The following is a 24,557-nucleotide window of genomic DNA, read 5'->3' as shown; positions in this document are numbered from 1 at the left end:
CTCACAAGTCCCCGTGTCATAGTTGATTACAACTGAAACCTAGATGTTCAGTTGTATTTTTTACTTTAAGCCCAAGTCTTTTCACATATATCTGGAAAAGTAATTGCCTTCATAGGGCTTCCTAAATGATTGTTTTTATGAGAAGATACCATGATGTTGAAACCACTGACTTTTTCTCACTATTCCTCAAATACCCACTGACTGCCCTGTTAAGACTGTGTCCTTACCCATATGCCCCCTCTTCCTGAAATGTCTATTCTGGAGCTGCTTCTCCACAAAATTCTGCTCTGTTTTGAAGCTCATTTCCGGCAGAAGCCTCTGCTGACTCCGTTAACAAGTGGGTTACTTCTATTTCTATGCTTCTGTGTACTGTCTTGTCTGTATATCCTGTATATATTGTCTGGTATTCTGACTTAATCACTTTCAGAGTGCTTAGCAGAATGTTTGAACTGTTGGCTTAGGTGTGCTTTCCCTAGGATAGAATAGGAATTATTTACAGTCTTCTAAATCTTTACATTCATAGCGCCTAGAGTTTAGTAGGTTCTTAGTATTATTTCCTTACTTAAATCCATTGACCTTTAGCAGAATTTTGAAGATCTCACACTGTTGTGAAGTAGAGAAAACAGATTTTATTGTTTAAACCATAATATGATAAACAGAAGTTTGCTTTTGTAAAGTAGCTGGCTAGGACTGAGTAGCATGGGAAAAAAAAAAAAATTCACCAGGCATGTTGGACAATAACAATAGCTAACAGCTGCTGAGGGCTGCTTCTGTGCAAAGCACTGGGCCAAGTCATCATCCCCCCCATATATCATCTCATTTAAACTTAACAGTCACCCCCAGAACCTCATTTTACAAATGAAGAAAGTAAGGCTTGGAAAGGCAGTGTTAAATTCAACAGTGGTCTTCTTAGCACCATGATCTAACAGAATCTTTAATTTCCTCACATATTAATTCAATGTATATCAGAATAAACACATTTTTCTAAAAATATATAAAATATATGCAGAACAACATATTTCTTACCTGTTTCCATCTACTCTCTTATTCTCTACTTTTTGTTTGCTTTATTATATAATAAAAATCAAATTGACTTACCTGAATTTCCACTTTTATGTTGCTTTGTAAACTTAGATAGCAGTTAATCTAGATGACAGAGCATCTTCTTTTTGCCGTATCTACACCCCACTCTTATTTGCATCAGGCTAGTGTCAATTACCATTTTTATACTGAAGAACATTGGAAAGGCTGACTCAATTTCTGGACTCCTTCAAAAGGGCTCTTATATTCCTGCTCATTGTGGAGAGGAGAAAAAAAACCAACTCACATTTTGGAAAAGAGTTCGAAAAATAGTACTTTTGTACATTTCTAATCTTTCCCAAGTCCAAATCACTGGTCCATTATTGCAGTAATAATCTTTTCTTATGATTGCCTATGTTTTCAGTGTATTTGTTTGGTTTCATTTTATGTCTTCTGTTTGCTTCCTTCTTAAAAAAACAATGCCTATTTGAAAGATTTCAATGAATAATGTTAAAGAATGTTCCCTATTATGCTCTGGGCTTTCTCATTTATTTAATAAATATTTTTAATGATTTTTTTTTGTTGAGTTAAAAAAAAAGTACCTCAAGGGAAAGATGAATGTGGTAGTCTGTATATAGACTATATTTCACTTGTCTACAGTATGAGGGGTGTATGTGTGTGTGTGTGTGTGTGTAATTGTTAGTCTTTAACATCTGTACTAGACAACATCATTAGAAACTCATATGAAATGGGGCACCTGAGTAGCTCAGTCAGTTAAGAGTCTGCCTTCTTCTCAGGTCATGATCCTGAGTTTGTGGCCACCTGGTTTTGAGCCCCATGTCGGGCTCTCCACTCAATGGAGAGTCTGCTTCTCCCTCTGACTCACCCCTCTCTTTCGCTCTCTCTCGCTCACATATTCTCTCTCTCTCTCAAATAAATAAATAAAATCTTAAAAACAAAACAAAACAAAAAACACCTCATGGGAGAACACAATGCAGTGCCACACCATACTCACCAGAATAAAACAAATTTAAGAAAAATTTTTTTAAATAAAAAAAAAAAAAACATTGACAATAATATAAACCAACTAGATTTTGCAATGGAAATGTAAACTGGCACAGCCACTTTGTAAAGCAGTATCTATTAAAGCAACTGTTAATGACCTATAATCGGTCATGACCCAGTAATTCCACTCCTAGATATTCCCCAACAGAAATATATAGTCTTCAGGGCACCTGGGTGGCTCAGAGGGCTAAAGCTCTGCCTTCAGCTCAGGTCATGATCCCCGGGTCCTGGGATCGAGCCCCTCATCAGGTTCTCTGCTCAGCGAGGAGCCTGCTTCCCCCTCTCTCTCTGCCTGTCTCTCTGCCTACTTGTGATCTCTGTCAAATAACTAAATAAAATCTTAAAAAAACAAAAAAGAAATATAAAGTCTTCAAAAGACATATTGAATACTCATAGCACCATCTATATTCATGCTAAAACACAAAGTACCTGAGTGATCATCTAATGTTGAACAGATACATGAATGTGGTATATTCACAAAATGAAATGCTATACTTGTATCACTGAAAATAAACAACTGACAACCACACACAAAAACAGAGATTGATCTCACATACCTAATTCTGAGTAAAATTCAGACCATACAGAGCATATGTTATATGATTCCATTTTTTAAACTACAAAACATTTACATAAGGTAGAAAAATTAACCTGTGCTACTAGAATTTGAGCGAGTAGTTACCTTTGGCATAGTGAAAGATTTCAAAGAAGAGGCTCTGCTCTCTGTAATGTTTATCTATTGATTCAGATTCTGTTTGCAAAGATAAGTTTTCTTTGTGAAATCTCAGCAATCTGAACAAGTATATGCACAATTTTCAATAGAGACACAGGTTGAAGCGTCTGAAAAATAATCATTACGTTTATTTAAAAGTCCATCCCTATTCCTGCTTTATATTTCTCTTCTAGAGTTAAGCATTTTTGAAAGTTGGTTGTTATATTACTAAGCAATGTTTTTGTATTTGAGGAGATTGCAGAAGGAAATGAAAGAGGCATGTCAAGTGTTTGCCAGAAAGCTACACCGTTACTATAAATAAAGTATATGAATTTTCCTTGAAATTTTCAGAAAACTCAGGTGATATCTTTTCAGGCATTGATTTTTAATTTTATTTCCAACCTGTTTCCACAATATGACTCGCTATGTGACTTCTAAGGAAGGCAGAGGGGAAAAAATAGAAAAGATTTTATTATATGGTGCATTTGGAATATTTTATAGAAGTGCTTTTCATTTCCAGAGAATTTAATTACAAGGAGAGTCCTGGTTTTAGTTACTTTGGTAACTTTCTGTGTTTTACAGATACACTTTGTGAGTCTAATTTTTTTCTTTTTCTTAATAGGTGTGCAGTTCAACTTTCACACCTTCCATTTGGAAGATCATCATGACTATTTACTGATCACTGAAAATGGTAGTTTTACCCAACCACTGGCACGACTTACGGGTTCAGAACTTCCTTCAACAATCAATGCTGGTCTCTATGGAAATTTCAGAGCTCAACTGCGCTTCATTTCTGATTTTTCAATATCATATGAAGGATTCAATATTACATTCTCTGGTAAGAAAATAAAAAAATAAAAAAAAAAGCTTTAGTTAAAAAAAGCCAATTTTTAAATTTTTTTAAAGATTTTATTTATTTGTCGGAGAGAGGGGTGGAGAGTGAGAGTCAGCGCTGGTGCAGGCATGTGCACAAACAGGGGGAGGGGCAGAGAAAGAAGCAAGCTCCTTACTCAGCAACTTGATGTGGGACTCAATGCCAGGACCTTGGGATCATGACCTGAACCAAAGGTAGATGCTTAGGCAGCCACGCCTCCCAGGCATCCCAGAAAAGGTCAGTTTTTAAAGTGTGAAAAAACAGAGAGGGAAAAGTAACAGAAAAGATGAAAAAAAAATACCTGTTATCCAAAATAAATACCTGTCAACCAATTTTAAGGAAAGTTTGAAATACCTTGAAGATTGTCTATAGTAGTACATTAAAGGGAAACTTTAAACAAAAGCAAAAAATAAACAAATTTGTTAAAAACCTACTCTAAGTAACAGAGGGCAAAACTAGCTAAAATGCTTACTGAACTTAAAATAGAAATTCAAAGCTGTATTTTAAAGTTTTAATTAAACCTAAATGAATGTGACCTAGTGAAATTCTAGCTTTATGTGTCTTGGAAAAAGCATAGTTTTCAGGCCAAGATTAAGGTAAACTTAATTTAGTAATTTGGAAATAGATGATCTGGAAAAATTAATGTCGTTATCCCTCTATTCTAGAATATCTTCATCTAGAATAACTTCATCTAGACACAACATCTAGACACAATTAAAATTTGGATTCCAGGGGAAAAAACATTTATACAACCAAAGTGAATAAAATGTTTTTGTGTCAATTAGAGTTCTGGTTTCTAGATGAATGGAATAAGCAAGTAGTTATTTCTTAATACAGAAACAAATTAATAAGTAAATCTATGTCCACTTGCTAACATTAAAATTATAATGTTATAATTATATGTATTTATTTCTCTATAACATATATATACATATATGTATAAAATCATACAAAAGCTACCCTTGTTTTCAGTTCTTACTCTAGTATTTCCATGGAAATATTTGTCTTCTAAAAAATGAGTAGCATATAAGCAGAATCAGTTTTAACCTAGAATGTTAAAAGTATATCCAAATAAATTTATTAAACAATAAAATAATAGCTCATCAACATGGAACAATCCCTTTTGTCCTCCATTGCAATTACAAGGTAAGTGCATGCTCTGCGAATAGTTTTAGCTAAGCAACTTCGTCTTAGGATGGCATATAAATTATAATATAGTTGTTTAATCAACTGTACTCTCTTACACCCTGAAGGATGTTTTGGTGTTCATTTTCATAGTCTTCATTCATTGCTTGGGGAAATTTTCTTGTATAAATCTATCATGTAACAATTTTCAGTGTGTGGGCACTTCAGTCTTACATAAACCATTCTTTGAAGTCGTGAGTTTTTTCAGAATATGGATTAATTGAACTCCTTTTAGATGAGGGACATAAGAGCCTTTGTCATTTAGATTAAAACCATTAAGTAAAATGCATTTCTAAAGTGCAAATGATTTCATCTGTGATGTTATTTGTGTTTAAAAATATGCATCTCTTATGCTATTATTATAAGTCAAAATTGGTGAAATGGAAATGTTTCTAAAGCAGAAGAAAGAATATGAGATAAATGGCTACATTTTCAAATTTATCACTCAGAAGGTGACATTTTCTCGTCTACATTGAATTTCATACATAAAAGTACTCATTAAGCTACTCCATCTTTCACAAAAGAAGAAAAGTATCTGTGTCATTAGTATGTTCCCATAATTATAAATATCGTCACCTTTTAAATGTCTAAGCCCAATAGCATCCAGTTTGCAAACAATAGCACAATGCCCTTTAAAGTGAATATTATCATTTTCTTTGTCCTCCTCTCCATGTCATTTACAGAATATAACCTCGAGCCTTGTGAAGACCCTGGAATTCCTCAATATGGTAACCGAATTGGGTTCAACTTTGGGGTTGGTGACACTCTGACCTTCTCCTGCTCATCAGGTTATCGACTAGAAGGGACGTCAGAGATCATCTGTCTTGGTGGTGGCCGACGAGTGTGGAGTGCACCTCTGCCAAGGTGTGTGGGTACGTGGTCAGCTGCTTTCATTTGCTTGTATGTGTAGTCACGGTCCATGGAGTTGCATGGTTATACACCCCTTGTTCTTTTATAATCTGTTGAATTTCTTCATTTATTTCATGTTAGTTATTTCAATTTTCTTTTTCCACTTGGCAATATGGTGTACCTCAATTAACTTTTCAACTGCTCCATTTAAGCAACCATGCTTCTAAATTTCTTTTCAGATGATGGGAATAAGAAATATATATGTGTATATATATATACACATATATATATGATAGATGATAGCTAGATAGATAATCATATTTTCAGAGCTTATAGAAAGTTATATTCTTATATTCTGTTAGTAGATGATTTCCCATGACTTATGATTGAAGTCTTACAAATATTTCATAATTTAGGATTCACATTTATGAAAGATGACTATGAAAGAAAATGTATCAAATAAATGATGGGTAATTTAAAGGCTATCGAGGCATGTATTGACTCAAAATGTATAATCAATAAAAATGGATCTATTATGATAGATGAATTAAGGTGGTCATCCATTTTATGTTGTGAAATAAAGAATAGCAATAATTAAAGTGTTGCAAGTTTGGAGCCACCAACCCAGCCTTTGGAAAAGAGTGTTTTAGCTGATAAAAAGGAAAAAAAAAAATCTGTAGGAAAATGAAGGACTTTTGATTAGGACTTAAGTCATTTCCTATTCAAAGTAGAAAATAAGGAGGCAAAAATTTCTTCAGGTCATTAGCCATTCACTGGTTGTCAGTACTTGTTTCTATGACAGAACAAGATACAAATGGTCATTTTATAATTATTTCATAAAGCTGTTAAAACTCTCAAAAGCATTTAATTTGAATTTACTTTAATTGTAAATGTAATTATAGGTCACAAATCTGTGTAAGTTTAATATGCTACAAAATCAGGCAAATTGTTAGAGATTTGATCTGTGGTTCAAGACCTTGTCTTTTCTATGGAGGCAAAATGCCCTGTAGATGAAAATGAGAATGAGCAGGATGCCCTCTGTGACTTACTCAATATATTATCCACTATATAAAATGTGGGTATATCCTGTGGATCCCCAAATCAAGTAAAAAAATATGATCTTTCAGGTTAATGTGGGTCTGAAGGCTTTTATAGTGATGAGATTGTTTTCACAGCCTCTGTGGGTTATATAACGGACAGGATGATATATAACAGATGAAATTTCTTTTTAAAATCCTCGGCTTTTATAGAAATAGCACAAGCAACCACAGAGGCTTGAAGTTGGGAGGTGATGAGCAATCACACTCTCAGAGCATCTTTTTCAGGAAGCTATATAGAACACAATTTTTCTGGGATTTTTGTTTTGTTTTGTTTGTATTTTTTGTTTCTTTGTACAGCCCAATTTCGAATTCCTCTCTTTCCCTGAATTGCCCCCATTTGCATTTTTGCTTGATGAACATATTTTCAGAGCCCAGTTAATGAGAACCTTGGGAGTGGTTCAAGGGAGGCCTTTTGAGTGTTTGGGTTTAGATGGGGGCTGCTTGTTATTGTGTCAGTTTGTTTTTCTAAACTTTACTTTTCTCATCTGTAAAATGGTTACATTAGTAGTACCTACTTCATTGTTATGAGTTAGTTATGAGGATTAAGCTAATTAGCCAAGACCTCCAGACCTAATATAATCCCTGGATTATAGGAAGAATTCAGAATTTAGATGTTATTAAAACTCATAATGAGTACAATCTGGTATCTATCCAGCCTATCAATCTGGTTTATAAAAATAATTATAGTAGGGAATGAATTCTATTTTATAAAACACTAGCACTGATGAGGATCTACTAGGTTCTCTCATATATAGTTATCTCATTTAATCCTTACTCTAATCCTGTTGTTATTTTACCCCCCACAACCAGAAGAATCTGAGCCTTAGAGATTTTAAATAACTTGCCCAAGATCATGAAGGTTATGTGACATAACCATGATTTGTATGAGGTTTTGCATATTCTAAAACACAGCTTTTCCTCACTAGATGGTTTTTATCTCAGGTCTAAGGGAAGTTGAATCTTGAAGGATAATATTTTCTCTCAAAGTACGAAATACATACCAGGCTGTTACATAGATTAATAAATTGTTTACATGTAGATTTTTAAGGTTTAGTTCTTAAATAAATTTTAATACATTTATGAAAATCTGACTGAAAAAAAAAAGCCTCTTGTGTTGTTGTTTTTTTTTTTTCCACCAAGTATTTCTTTCAGACTAGGTTTATTTGTGCCTAAATCTTTAATGAGAAGGATGAAATAAAATCACCCCATGGGCAAATTTAGAAAGCAAATTATTGCCATGGGAATAGTTTCCCCATTTTCAAATAAGCTGTGCTTGCTTTCAAGTTTATTGAAATTTACAATTAAGGCTCTTGACTTTAATAAATTCTACTGTAGGTATACATTTAAGTGACCAGATTCAGAGAAATATTCTTTCAAATATAATGACTCTTAACTTCTCCAGTTTCCTTTAAACTTTTCTTTATTACTCTGCCTATGCTTTAAAACAAATGTGTTCCTTTTGTATTTCTGGTTCCATGTATGCATATGCACATATTTCTTATTTTGTTATCTTTTCAAAGTTCACAATCTTTAGTCATATAAAATGCAAATTATTTGTAAGCATTCATATGAACAGACCCAATTTTAGCAATACTAGTTTATTTGGACAGTTTTAATTTCTTTTTAGATTTTTTTGTACTTTTCACATTATGAATCTCTCATGACAATTCTCTAGTTCATACTTGCTTAAAAACCATCATTTAGCCCTTAGCACTACCAACTTTGTAGAAAGCTTATGTTACACACAGTGGCCAAATTATCAGTAGATTGTATTCCAAAAGTTTGCTTCTGTTTCAGTTTTTTGGAATCTAGATGGTCTTTCCCTGGCACAAGGTTGCAAACGATGGATACATTCCCAGAACAAACCATAGATGAGGTTTTAAATTTTATGTCAAGTGTAAAGCTAATACTAACATTTACCAAAATAACTTTTGTATACATAGGTTTTTACATAGGTTATATAAGAATGTGTCTGACTCTTTGGACAATAAGGCAACTGATATCAAAACTAATTATAGAAACTTTTTGTTTATATATGTTTAATTTTGACTCTCTTTAGTATATAAATCAGTTGGTGTCTTTCAGTTTCTGTTGGTAGAATTTGGTGAAAATTATCTTAATTCTGGATGTCAGACAAGAAATAACATATTCACTGAAACAATTTTTCTGAGTAACTTCTGCATTTATGTTTGAAGGTAATATTTTAACAAACTATTAAAATACTATAACAGCAGAATATAGTCTTCACAATCTAAAAAGGATTGTATCATGTAGAGTCTTATTCCAAAAATCCATCAACGCTGTGAAAATAGATTTAGCATAACTGTTTTATCAGTGAAGTGACACTGTCTATAAAAAACATAAACTTAGGAGCAGAGCCATGACTGTCACAATGTTCTGAGTCCCAGGCTTGTGCTCCATTCAGCATAGCACACTGCTGTCTTTGACTGGAGGTTTCAATAATGTTGGGAGGAAATCTGGTCTTCATTATAGTTGATACATGGCTTCAGAGAACTCCTTATGTTGTCCTCTATTTTAATCAGAGGAAACTTCTTTGACCACTACCCATTTATCAGTGATTACTTAAGTGCAGGGAAATTTGTAGAGCAAGAGAAGAATCTTGATAGAAACTCAGAGCATAAATCTCAGAAGCAGGGATTTTTCTCCCCAAGAGGTGGCCTCCATTGCAGGCACATAGGTAATGCTTACACTCCAGCCTTTCTTAAGCCGACCTTTGCGAAATTGTTCAGATCTCTTCCCCACCAAGTTTTTTTCCAATGTAAAATATTGATAATCATATTTATGGTGCAAGGTAACTTATAGCTCTAAGCAATGAACGACATGTAGATCAACTTAATGCACTGCTTAACACAAGACACTTGCTCAACAAACCTTGGTCTCTTTCTCATACATGCAGTTCTCTCCATGAACATATATGCAGTTATCTTAAGGACTATGACAGCTAAGAGTTGTGAGGATTGGTTTTTACCAACCAGCAGGAGAAGAAAGAGAAGAGAAGGAGATGTAAAAGTGTAATGTGCTATCAGTAGCTAAGTATTTATACATATAATCTTATTTCCTACTTAATGATCAAGATGAAAGTTTTCTCTTAAAAACAAACATGTACCTATAACTATGTTTTACATTTTGGAAGAGATTAAACATAATCAGCAGATAAAATGATATTTCAGTGAAGATATTCTATATTTAAGTGATTATCCTGGAGAGCTATGTTTCTATGAAAATGGATAATCTGGTCATCTTTTTAAATGGCCAAAAGCAAAACAAAACAAAACAAACAAATATATATCTATATCTATCTATCTATACACACACACACACACACACACACACACACACACACACACACATATATATAAATTGATTACCTTGAAAATAAGAAACACTGTTTTGTTTTTGGCCAAGAAGTGAGTACCTGATTTTCTTTACTGAAGTTTATATTACAAAAAACATTGGTATCCCCATTGTAATCTTTCTAAATCAAGAAAAAACTTGCATATCTGTATTCAGCCTCCAAATATACCAGAAATCATGCCAGGTCATGTTGCAAATAAACAAGGAGCTAATGAAAGAACATACTGTTTTGGAAAGTAGATTAGCAAGTTCAGTGTTAGTAATGACTTGTCTTTAGGCAGGAGTCCACACATTTTAGGAAGCCCACACATTTTGAAGTCGATTTAAAAACATTAATTCATTCATCCTCGTAGTCCCCCATTTAACACATCTATTTCTGTTTCTAATTTTACATGTCATTGATTTTTTTTTATCTAACCTTGGACAAGTAACAACATCTATCTTTAATCATAAGTCAAATGAGAAAAATGATAACTCTGTATTATACTTCTACACATTTTTCTCACTTTTATGACTTTTTAGATGATATATGCTGATTGTTATTTAGTTTAAAAATTAATGTTAACAATAAGGGAAAGAGGGGGCAGCATATACAGGACCTCTGTACTATCACTGTAACAATTCTGTAAATCTAGAACAATCTTAACAAAAAATATAAAAAATCAAAAAATAAGAGTAAAATGCATTTGAAGAGGTAATTTATCTTTGAGCAAATTCTGTATATTTCATGTCAGTCTCCAAGTTTCTATGCTAACATATATATCAAAGATCACTGATTTACCAAGTTAGTCAGGATTGTAGGTATATAATCATGTAGAAAGCAAATTAGTTAAGAGACCTGCATTGCTCTCAGATGCTACAATTAATTTTCTGTACTTCTCTATTCTAGAAAGAATGGTGTCAATATGTGTTATACTCAACCCAAATATTTCTTATAAAGATAACAAAAAATATTAGATAGAAAAGTGCTTTAATAAGTTATATACACAAATGTATATTTATATTTTTCTTGTGTAATTATGACTGGGGGCATTGATTTGATTTGACAGTGTAAAAATCCATAATACTAACATATACCTGCTCACGCTTTATAGTTTGTTTTTGTTTGTTGGTTTTTGAGTTTTTTGCTTGTGACCTTACAAAATAAGCCAAGATGGTATTATTGCTATTTAACAGCTAAGAAAATGCTGCTTGGAAAGATTATAAGTAATGAGTGGAAGGTTATGCCAGAAACCAAGTCTTGAATTTTTAGACCAGTGCTGTGATATTACAAGTGGAGTTTCTTTCCACTGATTTTTATTTACTGAAGCACTAGTTTGGACTACGACCTTTTATTTATTTATTTTTTTAAATAGAACAGACTGGGGGTGAGCAAACTTTCTTCTATAAAGTCCAGGCAGTAAGTATTTTGGGATTTATAGCTTGTGGTCCAAACTACTAAACTGCCATTGTGTCCTAAAAAGCAATAGATATGAGTGAACAGGTGTGTCTGTGTTCCAGTAGAACTTTATTTACAAAAGAAGGCAACAAGCTCAGTGTGGCCCTAGGGCCATAGTTTGCTAACCTTTGCAACAGACTAATCAAGCCTAGTCAACTTACATAACCCCTTTGCATTTGGGAATTTACTAGTCATTCACCTCAAAGGAAAGAAAAAAAAATCTTTACCTATTCTATGATTTTTTAAATATTGGGGTCTGTTTATTAAAGTAGCACATAACTTACTTATTTCTCAGAGAAAAAATTTCTCATGTTTTTACAGAGAGTATCAGGATGGTGTGCGTGTGTGAACACTGATGTAATTTCTGGATAACATAAGACCATCTCCAAAACCTTCCCGATACCCAGATCTCTTCTGTGTACCAAGTCTGCATTCCCAGCTGTACACTGGACCTCTCCATATGGATGTCCTCCCACAGGCACATCGACTTCACATGCCAAACAGAACTCATTATCTCCTTAGCCAAATCAGCTCTTCCTTCTGCACTCTTTATTTCAGTTACGGCATCATTCTCAGCCAACCATCCAAGCTAGAAATTGTGTCATCTTTCACCACCCCCTCTCTTTCTCTCTATCCATTTTGAAATAGTCACAAAGACCTACCACCTAAAGCTATTGCTCAGGTTTACCACCATTTCTGTTTTCACTACCTTTATGTTTGCCCTGCTCTCATTGGTCCTCATACAGATTAGCATAATAACATGATGATAATAATGTGTGCTAGGCATTGTGCTGAACTATATATATTTTCTCCTTTCGTATATTCCTTTTAAAAATCATTTGGGTTTTATTTTCCCATTTTATAAAGTAGCTAGATTAATTGCCTAACTTGATAAAGACCTTAAAATCAGCTCTTTCTGATTCCAGTGCTCATGTCTTCACAATTACATGTGTAATTACACTGTATTATCTTCTTTTTTCTAGTTGGATTTTCTGTTTCCAAATTTCATCTAATGCTCTTCAGTAACAATGCTAGTTATAATTGTTTTTTACTGATAAATAACATATTATCACAACTTCAGCAGCTTAAAACAACACACTTGCTTTCTTATAGTTTCTGTGGATGGGGAGTCTTGGCACAGCTGAATTGCTCCTCTTCTTAAGGTCTCAAAAGCTGCATTCATGGTGTTGACTGAGTTCTCACCTGAGGTTCAGGACCTTTTTTCAAATGCACAAGGTTACTGGATGTAAACATTTCATTGCAGATATCAAACTGAAAGTTTTAGTTCTTTGCTCAGTTTCTATAGGCTATCTGTAGTTCCTTGCCATGTCAACAAGGACAGTTCCTCCAGTGAGTCCTAGAAGATTAAGTTTTACATAATGAAATATAGCCACAGGAGTAATGAGAAGCAAGTTCCCACTTAACTCAAGGGAAGGAATTGCACTAAAGCACAAACAATGCCAAAAGATGGGTATCAAGGGAGGCTTACTGTAAAGTCTGTTGACACCAGTTAACCTTAGAAACACCAGACCATGTCTGTTCCCTGCTTAAATCACTAACTAGTTTCCTATCACCTATCGGATGAAATTGAAATGCCTTAAGTCCTTTCTTAGGTTGGCCTTAGTGTCTCCTATAGTCATCCCCTGTATGCATTCTAGAATACAGAAACACAATGCTACATGTCATTACCAAAGATGCCAAGCACCTTCTACACTTTAAGATGTTACGAACCTGTTAAGGTTCTAACACATTCAAATCACCAATGTTTCACTTGTGTTGGCACAAGGAAATAATTTATTTCTAAGAAGGTGAGTACAAAGGTATAGTGAAAAAACACTGAAAGTGTTCTGTAGTAGCTGGAGAGGCTTTGCATTTTAATCTGTTGAACTTCCACTCCTATCATCCTACCATAAATCAAGACATCATTATCTATCATCACTTACCTGAATCATCGTAACAACCCAAGCAGACTCTAGCCTCCATTCTTGTCCCCCTTCCCCAAGCCAAACAATAGATTCAGAATGAACTTCCTATGACACAAAATTGATGATGTCACTCTCTTACTTAAAATTCTTCCATTGTTCTCCATTCCCCTTGAAATAGATTCTGGATATTACCCTCTTCCCCCTACCCTCATTGGCCTAACCAGTTTATTCTTCAGATACACTTTATCTCTCCATCCTGATATGAAACCTTCCTGACCTTCAAAGTATGTGTTACATGCCCTCACTACAGGTTTCAGGAGCTTTTCTTACATTTCCCCTTTCTAGGTTTCATAATGTTGTATTGAATTAGTTTTTTAATCTACAGAGTGTTTACCATATAGAAAGCTTTCAGTAAAGTTGTTGAGTTGATAAAGAAATGAATATATGATAGCCAAAGCTCCTTTTTTTTTTTTTTTTTACATTTTCAACTTTAATTTATATGAAAAAAGTACTACTTCAGAGGTACTGTATTTGGCCTAACACAAATAACAGACTATAACTTCTATTTCGGCCTGGGCCATCACACTGGTTTTTAGTCTATAAATCATTTGCTATGCAGGTATTAACACATAACCCCTCAAGTTTAATGAGTAAATCAACCATTAAACCAACAATGAGGGTGCTTGAAAAGACTACTAAGGGGAGTCTTATAAGTATGATAGAAACAAACTAAAAATTCAAAAAATGGAAAATGGAAGGAAATGTTGAATCCTGTATGTGTATATGAAATAAATCATTCCTCAACATGTGGTGAAATTCAGAGTTCAAGAAAGGAAGGAGCTGACAGGTTTGGTTTTTTTTTTCAGCAAAATGAAAAGGCAGGAAAAAAATGTGCCTAATAGAAACTAAGCATCTACAAGAATGAAAAGAACCAATGCACATGTCTTATTTAACAGAACTGCATAGAGGACTGTGAACTTAAAACTTTTCTAATTCTTTTGGAATTTGTAAACATACAGTTTTACAGAGAGTCTTTTATAATCCAACTGGCCTGTTAGTAGATAGGTGTTTGACCTTACTTGATTATATTGTAGTTGGCAATACTGCATACAGTTTTATCTGATGACTCTGAGCCCCTTGAAGATGGAGGCTGTTTTAGTTATCTTTGGCCTTTCTGTGTGTCTACCATAAACTCGGGCATATCACAGGTGCTCATTCATTCTTTATAAGACAGTATAAAGTTAATTCACTATGTGATGATCATGAACCTATTAATCAGAATAGACTGTGATCTACCCATAATGGTGATTCACTCAAGACTTTGAAATGAACTTCTGTATTATTAGAGTCTCAAATTTCTTTGGACATTTTTTAAAAATTATTTTTATGAGGACTTAAAATTGCAGACTCTTAAAAACACTTTATTCCTCTTATATGTCCTCATGCTCTGGCTATAAATCTTGTTGCAAGCCAAATCTGTCTGCTAATGAGAAATTTAGAAGATAAGTTAGTTTGGTATTAAATAGAAGATTTCTTTAGAGAAATAGAGACAGACTTCTTTAAAGAGAGCTGAGTTGTAAAGAGGAGCCAAATGTGAAGTATTTACTGGAATCTGTGTCTCAAGGTCCTGTCCTTAAGACAATTGCAAAAGGGAGGGTCTCCTTCCAGAAAGAATTACAAAAGTACCAGAGGAACTTGCTTGCTTTGCAACCTCTAAGTGACCGCTCCCTGGTTTCAGTGAGAATATGCCCAAGTTCAGAAATACCTCAAGCACATGCTTCTTTCATCTTTATCTAATAAACCTAACCTAGGCACTTTGGGAAACATTCTTTAAAAAGGAGATGGTTAGAGCTCTGAGCAGCATTTTAAAGAAAACTAAATGTTAAAATTTCATACTAAAATGTATGAAATTCATCCACTTTGTCATTAGACAAACTAATTTTGGTTTTACCTTACTATATTTTTACTTAATTAGAAGGTGAGTGGCCTCTAGTACATATCAGTGCCAGATAAGAAATATTTTACCCGAGATAATAATAAAAGCTAATATTTGCTCTGTGTTTACCATATGCCTGGCATGGTCTTATGAGGTTTAAATAAAGACACTGAAGCACAGGGAGGTTAAGTAATTTTCCCTAGGAGAATATACAAACAATATTTTTATTTGAAGCAGGTTACATTGGAAGTGGTTTTTTTTTTTTTTTTTTTTGCTATGTGTAAATATGAGCCATAAAGAATAAAAGCATTAAATAAGCCAGTGTGATAATATTCGGTACATATCTCTAAACTGGTTCTTGCTTACAACAGTGACATCTGTGGTTCTCAGGAAATACTATCATTTGGCAGTGTAGATAACTGGAGGAGATAATTAAATGTTATTGCTACTTGTAACTGAATTAGATTTTGATGCCATGTCTCAGGAGAGGGTAAGATTTAATTGAAGTTGCAATAGACCAACAGTACCTAAAAGCCTTTTGAAACTGGGAGGAAAGGTCATTGTCACATTAGGCAAATAGATTTTAAAATTACTTCTAATTCTATGTTTTGATAAAGTCTACATGTCTATTTATTTTGCCTATCTGGTGTATAGATTTTTTCCCCCCATTTCAGCCTCATAACGAAAATAATAGCAAGAAATATGCATGCCATTAGTATAGAGGTTGAGTCCTAATAAATGGTTTTATTATTTGTCATCTGGTAATGCATTTAGCTAAGATATATTCAGATGTACCTAGGGCTTTGAAAACAGACAAAAGAACACTGGAACAGACTAGAACTATCAATTAGGAACAGTGCATTTTACTAGGCAGCCAATCAGCCTGAAGTTCAGTGGCACTAATTGGGACAGGTTTAGGGTGAGTCCAGGAGAGTAGGACTGTGGTTATTCTGCAGAGTAAATGCTTTCACCCCCTAATCAAAGGTATACAATTAAATGAATTTCATTGTTTTCACCATTACTTCTGTTTTTTAGCTGTTTTCAGATAAAGCTTTCCAATCTCCAATCCAGCTCCTTCACAGGACAAAGCAGCTGAAGTCATTTTCCTTTGTTTATTATACCAAGACAGTTGCCATGGAAATAATGTAATGTTACAGAATAGGCATCATAAGTTAAATCCAGTATCAAGAAGGGACACATAAGTCAGGTTTGAGAGAGTGTACTTATTTAAATAAACAGTAGCTTGGCAATCATTTAAAAATGTCAAGGTAAATTACTGAGAAAACAGAGAAAAATGAACTTAGAGCTTTAGGAAGGTTTTGGCAGAATTTAAATATTGCCCTTCAAGCAGGTGTTATAGAGAAAAGGAGTTAGGGGATTATTAACCCTTCTACAACTAAGTTTCTGGCTATAAGCCATTTTTTTTTTAATGTTTCTGCATTGTATACTCAAGTACTTTTGGTAGCTCCCTTGGAATTCCAGTTCAATTATTGGTATGCTCAATGCATAGGTAACATTTTTCTCTTCATGTGTTTTAATCAGTCTACAAAGACTGGGTTTCAAAGGTGATGGATAGTTTTTATTTCATGCATTTTACTATACCTTTCTGAATTTGCACTCAGTGTTTTATTATGCTTGGCTACAGAGTTCTGCGGGTATAAAATATTAACCTTTTCCAATCTTGTAAAATTGGAATCACAACTGAATCTGAGCACGACTTTCTAAAAGAAATCCTGGGTTTTGTTTGTTCTGGGAAACTTTAGATTTGTTTAAAGATATTGTTCTCTTTTTCTGATAATGTAAGATAACTTCCCATGTTTTCTGGTAAGTTTTGTAAAACTGAAAAACCTTCCACTCTCTTGCTAAGAGCCTATCCTTTCCTACCCACCTCCAGCACCACTCTGCCCACGAAACAAAATGACTACAATAATCCACCCTGATCACTAATGATGCTCTATATTACCCTAGGTGTGTGGGTTAAATCAAAAGGTTGAGATCCACGGATGAAGAGAATAATATAGTGAGGTTCCTTTGCTCTGGGAATTTTCTTGTGACCTTGGAAAAACATTAACATGCCATTATCGTTTTTTTTCCTCAGGTACAATTTTGAGGATATCATCACTGACTCTATGATGTTTTGATATCTTTTTTTTTTTCTTTTTTTCTGATCCCTCTCCCTGTAACAGCTTCATTTTGATTATATTCCATTTATTGATCTCACATGCCTTTCTCATAAAGGTAACAACATAAAAATGTACAAAGAAATAACTAAAGAGAATCAAATAGGAATAAAGACAACATGCAAATTGCTGAAGCTTAATGAACATCAAGGGATCCACGAGTTGTTGGTTAGTCCAAACCAAATACCCTAGAAATGGAAATCATATCTTTAAAGAATTTTCAGCCTTTTAGTAGTGTGCCAAAAGCTATAACTGGAGAGAGAAGAGAAATGATGCTGTTGAGTGCTTATGATGTACATGGCAACATGCCTGGTACTATGATGTTTTTCTCTCATTTACTTCTTACAATAATCATATTAGGAAGGTATTAATATTTCCACTTCCCATATTGAGAATGCAATGCTCAGAGAGGCAAAGTGGTTCACATTAGGTGTCACAGCTAGTAAACTCAGATTCATCTATCTTCCAAATCTCAGAGTCCAAATTATTTCCTTCATACTTTGCTTATTTGAATTTTTCCAGAATTGCAATAATGATGCAGAATCATATTGCCATTCTGTGAATGTCACTTGTTTTTATTTTCTTCAAGGAGAAAAAGAGTATGGTTTTGGGACTAAAAATAAAATCATGGGATTTCCCAAGGAAGTTTTCCTTGAATTTGGTTTATTTAATTTTCAGGATAAGTATTTCTATGATATTTAACTCATTCCCAAATTTTGAAGAGACATGGTATCCAATTTGCAAGCATTGTCCATAGAAATGTTAATAAAAACAAGAATCAAATTTCAATAAATACTGTGATATGGTCTAGCTAGAGTTGGAATTATTATTTTCTTTGTACATAATAACATAACATTGAAAACTTCCAAAATCCCTAATGTCTATTGCACAAAACTTTTTTCTTCTTTAGCAATGTTTCTGCGACTCCCCAAAATAAGTGTTGTTTGTATTAATGGATCAGGGTTCTTCTGTCATTAAGCTATCTGATACCCTATCTTTGGGCATCTCTAAAACTCAGCCCTTTGGAATTTAGTTTCCACTCATTCTTTTACTCATTCATCCATATATTCATAAATTTACCAAATTTAGTTTGAGTGACAATAATGGTTGGCATGGTGTGCTAGGTAATGATAACATAAGAAAAATAATATTAGCAATTATTTTATTAGAACACATCGATGGGATGGGGCTCCTGGGTGGCTCAGTCAGTTCAGCATCAGACTCTCAATTTTGGCTCAGGTTGTGATCTCAGGGTCAGGAGATTTAGCCCCACATTGGACTCCATGCTGGGCATGGAGCCTGCTTAAGATTCTCTCCCTCTCCCTCTGCCACACCCCACCCCACCCCACCCTCTTTAAAAAAAAAAAAAAAAGAGCCCATTAATAGATTTGGTATATTATCTATTCTATCACCCAACAAAAATTAATCCAACAAGTATTTAGTGAGCACTGACTGAGTTGAGTTTGGCAAAGGTAAAAATACATAACATATGCTCTCTCGTTAAGGATCTCCTACTCTATTTGTAAGGGGAAATAAACACTTAAGACTAATTATACACCATGAGATGAAAATGGTAAATAAAACCCATGATATAGCAGACATGAATAACTTCTTAGTTTTTCCTGGAAGGATAGACAACAGCTTCTCAAAAATATTATATTTGTGAAAATGAGCTAGATTTTACCAAGTAGAAAAGGTGGAGATGACTCCCTAGTCAAAGGATGTAACATAAGCCAAACAAGTAAAATTAATTTGTCTACAAATCTGTTTTGGGTCTGAATGGCTTTTTCGTACCTCTTTCCTGAGATCCAGTTCAATTAAAACTGTAGTCAATATACAGATAACACCTTCTTCTTTCTGCTTTTTAATCAATTCATGAAGGCCACATTTCCTACTATGGTAGATAGTTCTTATTTCACACATTTTTCTGTGTTTTCAGGAACCTGAATTGATATTTATTAGAATTGATATATTAATAAGTAACAACTCTGTAACATTCCATAGGGTACAGAGTCTGGACTTGGGAAAAAAAAAAAAAATACCCTAAGATCAAATCATGAAAGTCATGGCTTCACAGCCTAGTGGTTGTGGTAAGTTGGGCAAGATGTTTAGCCCCACTGACCCCCATCTGTGGCAAGTTGGACAAGGTATTTAACCTTTCTGTCTCATATGTAAAAGAGAGAGGCAATTTAAAAAAAAAATTAGATTTACTGAGTTCTTACTATGGCTACACATGGTGCCAAGTGATTTATATGTATTAACTCATTCAATCTTCTCAATAAGTATCATGTAGAAAAATACATTAATATCACTTTCATTTACAGGTAAAACCAATGAAATATAGAGTAGTTATTTCACTTAGGTAGCTATGTGCCCAAGGTAACACAATGCTTATTGCCTGACTTCTACATAGTTAAAAAGAGGCCCTATGAATTTAGTATAAATGAGCTTACATTCATTCTTTTGCATACAGACTGAACTAGAAGGCCTGTCGTCAAGAAATCTGAAGCTGAAAACAGCATTCCTCGTTGCTTGTGCAACAGACCGGGGCTGGACAAAATGAGAAGCAGACAGAGTTTGAAAACTTATATGCTATATTAAGGTGCAATTGAGACCCATTAAGATATTTTAAGCAAAGGAAAAACAGAGTCAAATTTACATGTTATAAGATCTTTCAGATATTTACATGTATGGATGACAGATCTGGGTTTCCTTAGCTTGAGTTTGCTCTACTGAAATTAAGGAAATCCATTAGGAAAGTGTTTTAATACCCTTTACATAAGTTTATGGAGAAAAACAATAAAATTGGAGAGGAAGGGGCAGCTGTAAGAACCAAAGATTATTTGTGTTAAAGATCTCCAGAATGTTTGATGATAAACTCCTCCTTAATTTGTTCAAGTTACATGCAACAGCAGTTACTGCCTAGTAAGATCCCAATTCCTGGAATCAGTTTAGTATAACATCTCCAATTCAGAGGCAGATTCTTGGCTTCCCAGTCAGAATTCACAGAACTCCTCTTTTATATGCTTTTATATCATAGCCAGACTGTAGGCTATTCCAAAAGACAGCCTCCTCTTGAGTAGACCACAGAGAGAGAATAAGGACCCACTACTCCCATGGCATGGTCTCCAGGCTCCAGCTAGGGGAAGATTCCATATGAATTCACAATCTGGAAATCATGAGAGAGGTCCAGGCTGAGAACAATTTACAGGTTTTCTGCATATAGATGCTACTGAAACCCATGAGTTTGGATGGGATAAGCAAAGGAGTAATAGACTCCCTCATAGACCAAAAAGAAGCCAAACCTGGGTCTCACCAGTGTTTAGAAATATGGGAGATTAAAAACTAGCAAAGGATATTGAGAAAGACAACTCTGTAACATAGAAAAATAAGTAGAGACTGGTGTCCTAGAGATTAAGTAAAGAAAGAATTTCAAGGAGAAAGGAGTAAACCTGCCCCAAATGTTGTCCAAGGGTTAAGTAAGATGAGGGGTCCAAATATTCGTAACTATGTAGAAGTCATTGGTGAACATGACAAATGCATTTTCAGTGAAGTCCACAGGTGAAAGTTTGAGGAAATGGGACGGGAATTGCTGAGTGAATCTGGACAACTTTTCTGAGAAGTTTCACTGAGAAGATCTATATAGTGAAGTGGTAGCTAGAGGGAAGGGTTAGATCAAGAATTTTTCTCAAAATTTTTATGATAAAAATTTTCAAATATCCAAAGATGAAAGGGTAAGATGTTCATATAGATACCGCTGAAATTTAACAAGTGTTGAATTTTGCCATATTTGTCCTTATTTTTTTCTTTTTTTTTTATTTTTTTAAGATTATTTATTTATTTCTACAACATTTGAAAGTATATTGCAGGTGTCAGATATTTCTCCTCAAAATATTTTCATAGGCATTTCTAAAAATATGGTCATTGTCCTACATATTTTTTTAAATTATATTTATTTATTTGGCAGAGAGAGAGAGTACAAACAGAGGGAGCAGCAGGCAGAGGGAGAGGGAGAAGCAAGGTCCTGCTAAGCAGGAAGCTGGATGCAGGATTTGATCCCAGGACCCCGGGATCATGACCTGAGCCAAAGGCAGACACTTAACCAACTGAGCCACCAAGGTGCCCTGCCCTGCCTAACTGTAATACTATTACTATAACTGGAATTATTTAACATCAAGCCCACCTTCAAATTTCCCTGATTTTCCCCAAATCTTTTATAATTATTTCTCTTCCAAAATTAAAATCTAAATTAAGCTTTATGCTTATGTTCTATAAAATCTAGCTGTCTCAGTATTATGGATGATGTTTGATCCCATGATTGAAGGTTTGTTTGTTTGGGTTTGTTTTGTATAAGAGATAAATACGTGTTTATAAACTAATGAAAATGATCTAATGGGGAGAAGAAATTGATGGGAAATTAGCTGTTCTTGCCTAAGCAAGAATAATGTTTCAGTACTGGGGCTGTAAACATACAAACCTTAGGAACACAAATGATCACCCCAAGTGAAAGAGCTTAGGAGAAAAGCAGGGAATGTGGGCCCAGAGGCAAGTAGGTGGGGTCAGTGTGGTTCCATGTTGGCAGAAACTTGTAAAAAGTCATCTTGTTCTCCATGAAGTAAGACACAAGATTATTAGCTGAGAGGAGGACACTACATCTTTAAGAAGAGAGATGAAGCTATAAAATAGTCATAAAAGAGTGGGAGACCAAATGAATTAGAAAATATTGAAAGTTGGGGCACCTGGATGGCTCAGTCAGTTAAGCATCCATCTCTTGATTTTGGCTCAGGTCGTGATCTCAGGTTCATGAGATTGAGCCCCACTCCAAGCTCCAAGCTTGGAACCTGCTTAATATTCTCTCCCACTCCATCTGCCCCTTCCTCTCCTACCCCACCCCCATCTAGACCAGATTACAGGCATGCATTCTCTCTCTCTTAAAAAAAAAAAAAAAGAAAGAAAGAAAGAAAGAAAGAAAGAAAAGAGAGAGAGAGTAAGAGAGAGAAGAAAATATTGAAAGCACCAACAGACAGGACAGAAGTTGTGTTTTGAATGACAGTAAACCGGGAGCTTAAAACGTGTCCAGGAATGAAGAGAGTACTGAATAGTTCCCACAAGAGACCACATTCTGATACTGTGTGATTTGAAGCCTAGAATGAGGGAAGGAGTAAGCAATGATGGGAATTAAACAATCCTACTACACCTCCAGGCACTGGAGTACAGGAGGGAAAATGGCCGCTCCCTCAGAAGAAATGCAGAGAAAGGCAACGAAATGAATATCGGCTGTTGAGCCCTTAATAACACACCAAGCATTGATCTAAGAGTTCACATATATGTCATCCTCACAGAAATCCTGTGTAGGCACCAAAGTAATCCTCACTTTGTAGATTCAGAAGCTGAGGCACAAGGAGGTTAAACAAAATGTCATGCAGCCGATAACGAATCAGAAATCCTAACTCCCAATCTGATTCCAGGGCCCAGGCATCACTTTGATTCAGCTGCCTTTTTATATAAAGATGATCTGAGCCAAACAGAGATACAAATAATAGAATTATTTGAAATGCACTGAGCCCCAGAAGAGCTGGTTGCAAGCATTATTAATATATACGTAAGAAGATATTTTGTGATAGATGCAGGATTGATTAACAGAGTGGTTCGGTATTAGCACCGCTCTCCAGGATAAAACCTACAGCCAGGAGTAACTTTAGTTAATGCCTTTTCATCCATCTTTCTTTATGATCCTTGTTCTGTTGCCAGTCCAGATCATGTATGTCTATACTCCATAATGGTCCAGATGGGATTTGTTGCTTTTGGAAGTACATCTAGGCTTTGTGGTAAAGTTCAAAAACTTTGGGAGACCTTTTTAAGAAGAATAATGCAATTGTTAATGTAAAATTAAGCACAGAGCTTTGGAAGGGTCCTGAAATTAAATCTCCTTTAATAACGTTGGCTTGGGATGATTCCTGATGTTATTCTGATTACAGAAAAGTTGCAGTTTTTCCTTTTTCAAAGACACAACACCAATGGTTAAAATATAAGCCCTCTGTTTTGACTTGGTTTTGCTAACAGTATTTCTACTTTTTGATCTATTTCTATTTCTGTTCCTAATTGCTACTTCTCAATTTGAGTTAACTTGGGAGCTATAAGAAATGGAAGTCCCCTGGGTGATTCCTTTATAATGTGAAAGCTGTCTGCTCTCAACAGCCATTCTTTCATAGTCTGAATCTTACTGTAGGTCACGATTTTAGGCCAGAAGAAGTATCTTTATATTGTTTGTTTGTTTTTAACCTAGGGGACCCTTCTATCTTCCTCCAGGGCACTTTCCTCAATAGTCTTAACTTTCTTTCTTTTTTTTTTTTTTTTAAAGATTTTATTTATTTGACAGACAGAGGTCATAAGTAGGCAGAGAGAGAGAGGAAGGGAAGCAGGCTCCCTGCTGAGCAGAGAGCCCAATGCGGGGCTCGATCCCAGGACCCTGAGACCATGACCTGAGCCGAAGGCAGAGGCTTAACCACTGAGCCACCCAGGCGCCCTAGTCTTAACTTTCTCTTGTTAGGAGGTCTGTCTTCCTTTTCTTATCACCCTTAATCTATACATTGGCTACATTCCTTCCGTATTTTCGTGGTCACTACTATTTAATCACTTCATGATCCTGCTTATAAGTAATTGGCATTGTATGAAGACTTGGAAGTTTCAAGTCTGAGGATTTGGATTTAAGTCTTGACTTACTAAGTACCAGCTAATGTCTTGAACAAGTCACTTAATAGTCTAGCCTAACTAACTTGTAATTGAAATGGGGATAAAGTCATTGTGAGAGAGTATTGTATGAGAAAGTGTGTTTTTAAAAAAAGTGTGTATGTGTATGTGACTATGAAAATTTTCCTGTAATTAATTTCCCACAGAT

The 24,557-nt window shown here is 34.8% G+C and overlaps 1 protein-coding gene across 5 annotated transcripts in view; it reads left to right on the top strand.

Annotated features, from left to right (window-relative positions):
• Window positions 1–24,557, top strand: part of CSMD3 (CUB and Sushi multiple domains 3) — a 1,246,643-nt gene that overhangs the window by 855,302 nt on the left and 366,784 nt on the right. For all 5 annotated transcript variants that reach the window (XM_032316321.1, XM_032316320.1, XM_032316319.1 and 2 more), the window contains 2 exons: window positions 3,420–3,635; window positions 5,540–5,728. In XM_032316321.1, coding sequence (XP_032172212.1) covers window positions 3,420–3,635; window positions 5,540–5,728 — 405 coding nt within the window. The remainder of the gene's footprint in view (window positions 1–3,419; window positions 3,636–5,539; window positions 5,729–24,557) is intronic.

The sequence above is a fragment of the Mustela erminea genome, chromosome 16 (assembly GCF_009829155.1).
Source record: "Mustela erminea isolate mMusErm1 chromosome 16, mMusErm1.Pri, whole genome shotgun sequence".
In the NCBI taxonomy this organism is placed as follows: domain Eukaryota; kingdom Metazoa; phylum Chordata; class Mammalia; order Carnivora; family Mustelidae; genus Mustela; species Mustela erminea.
Note: the sequence above shows the minus strand (reverse complement) of the source record. Positions and strands in the feature narration are given on the sequence as shown.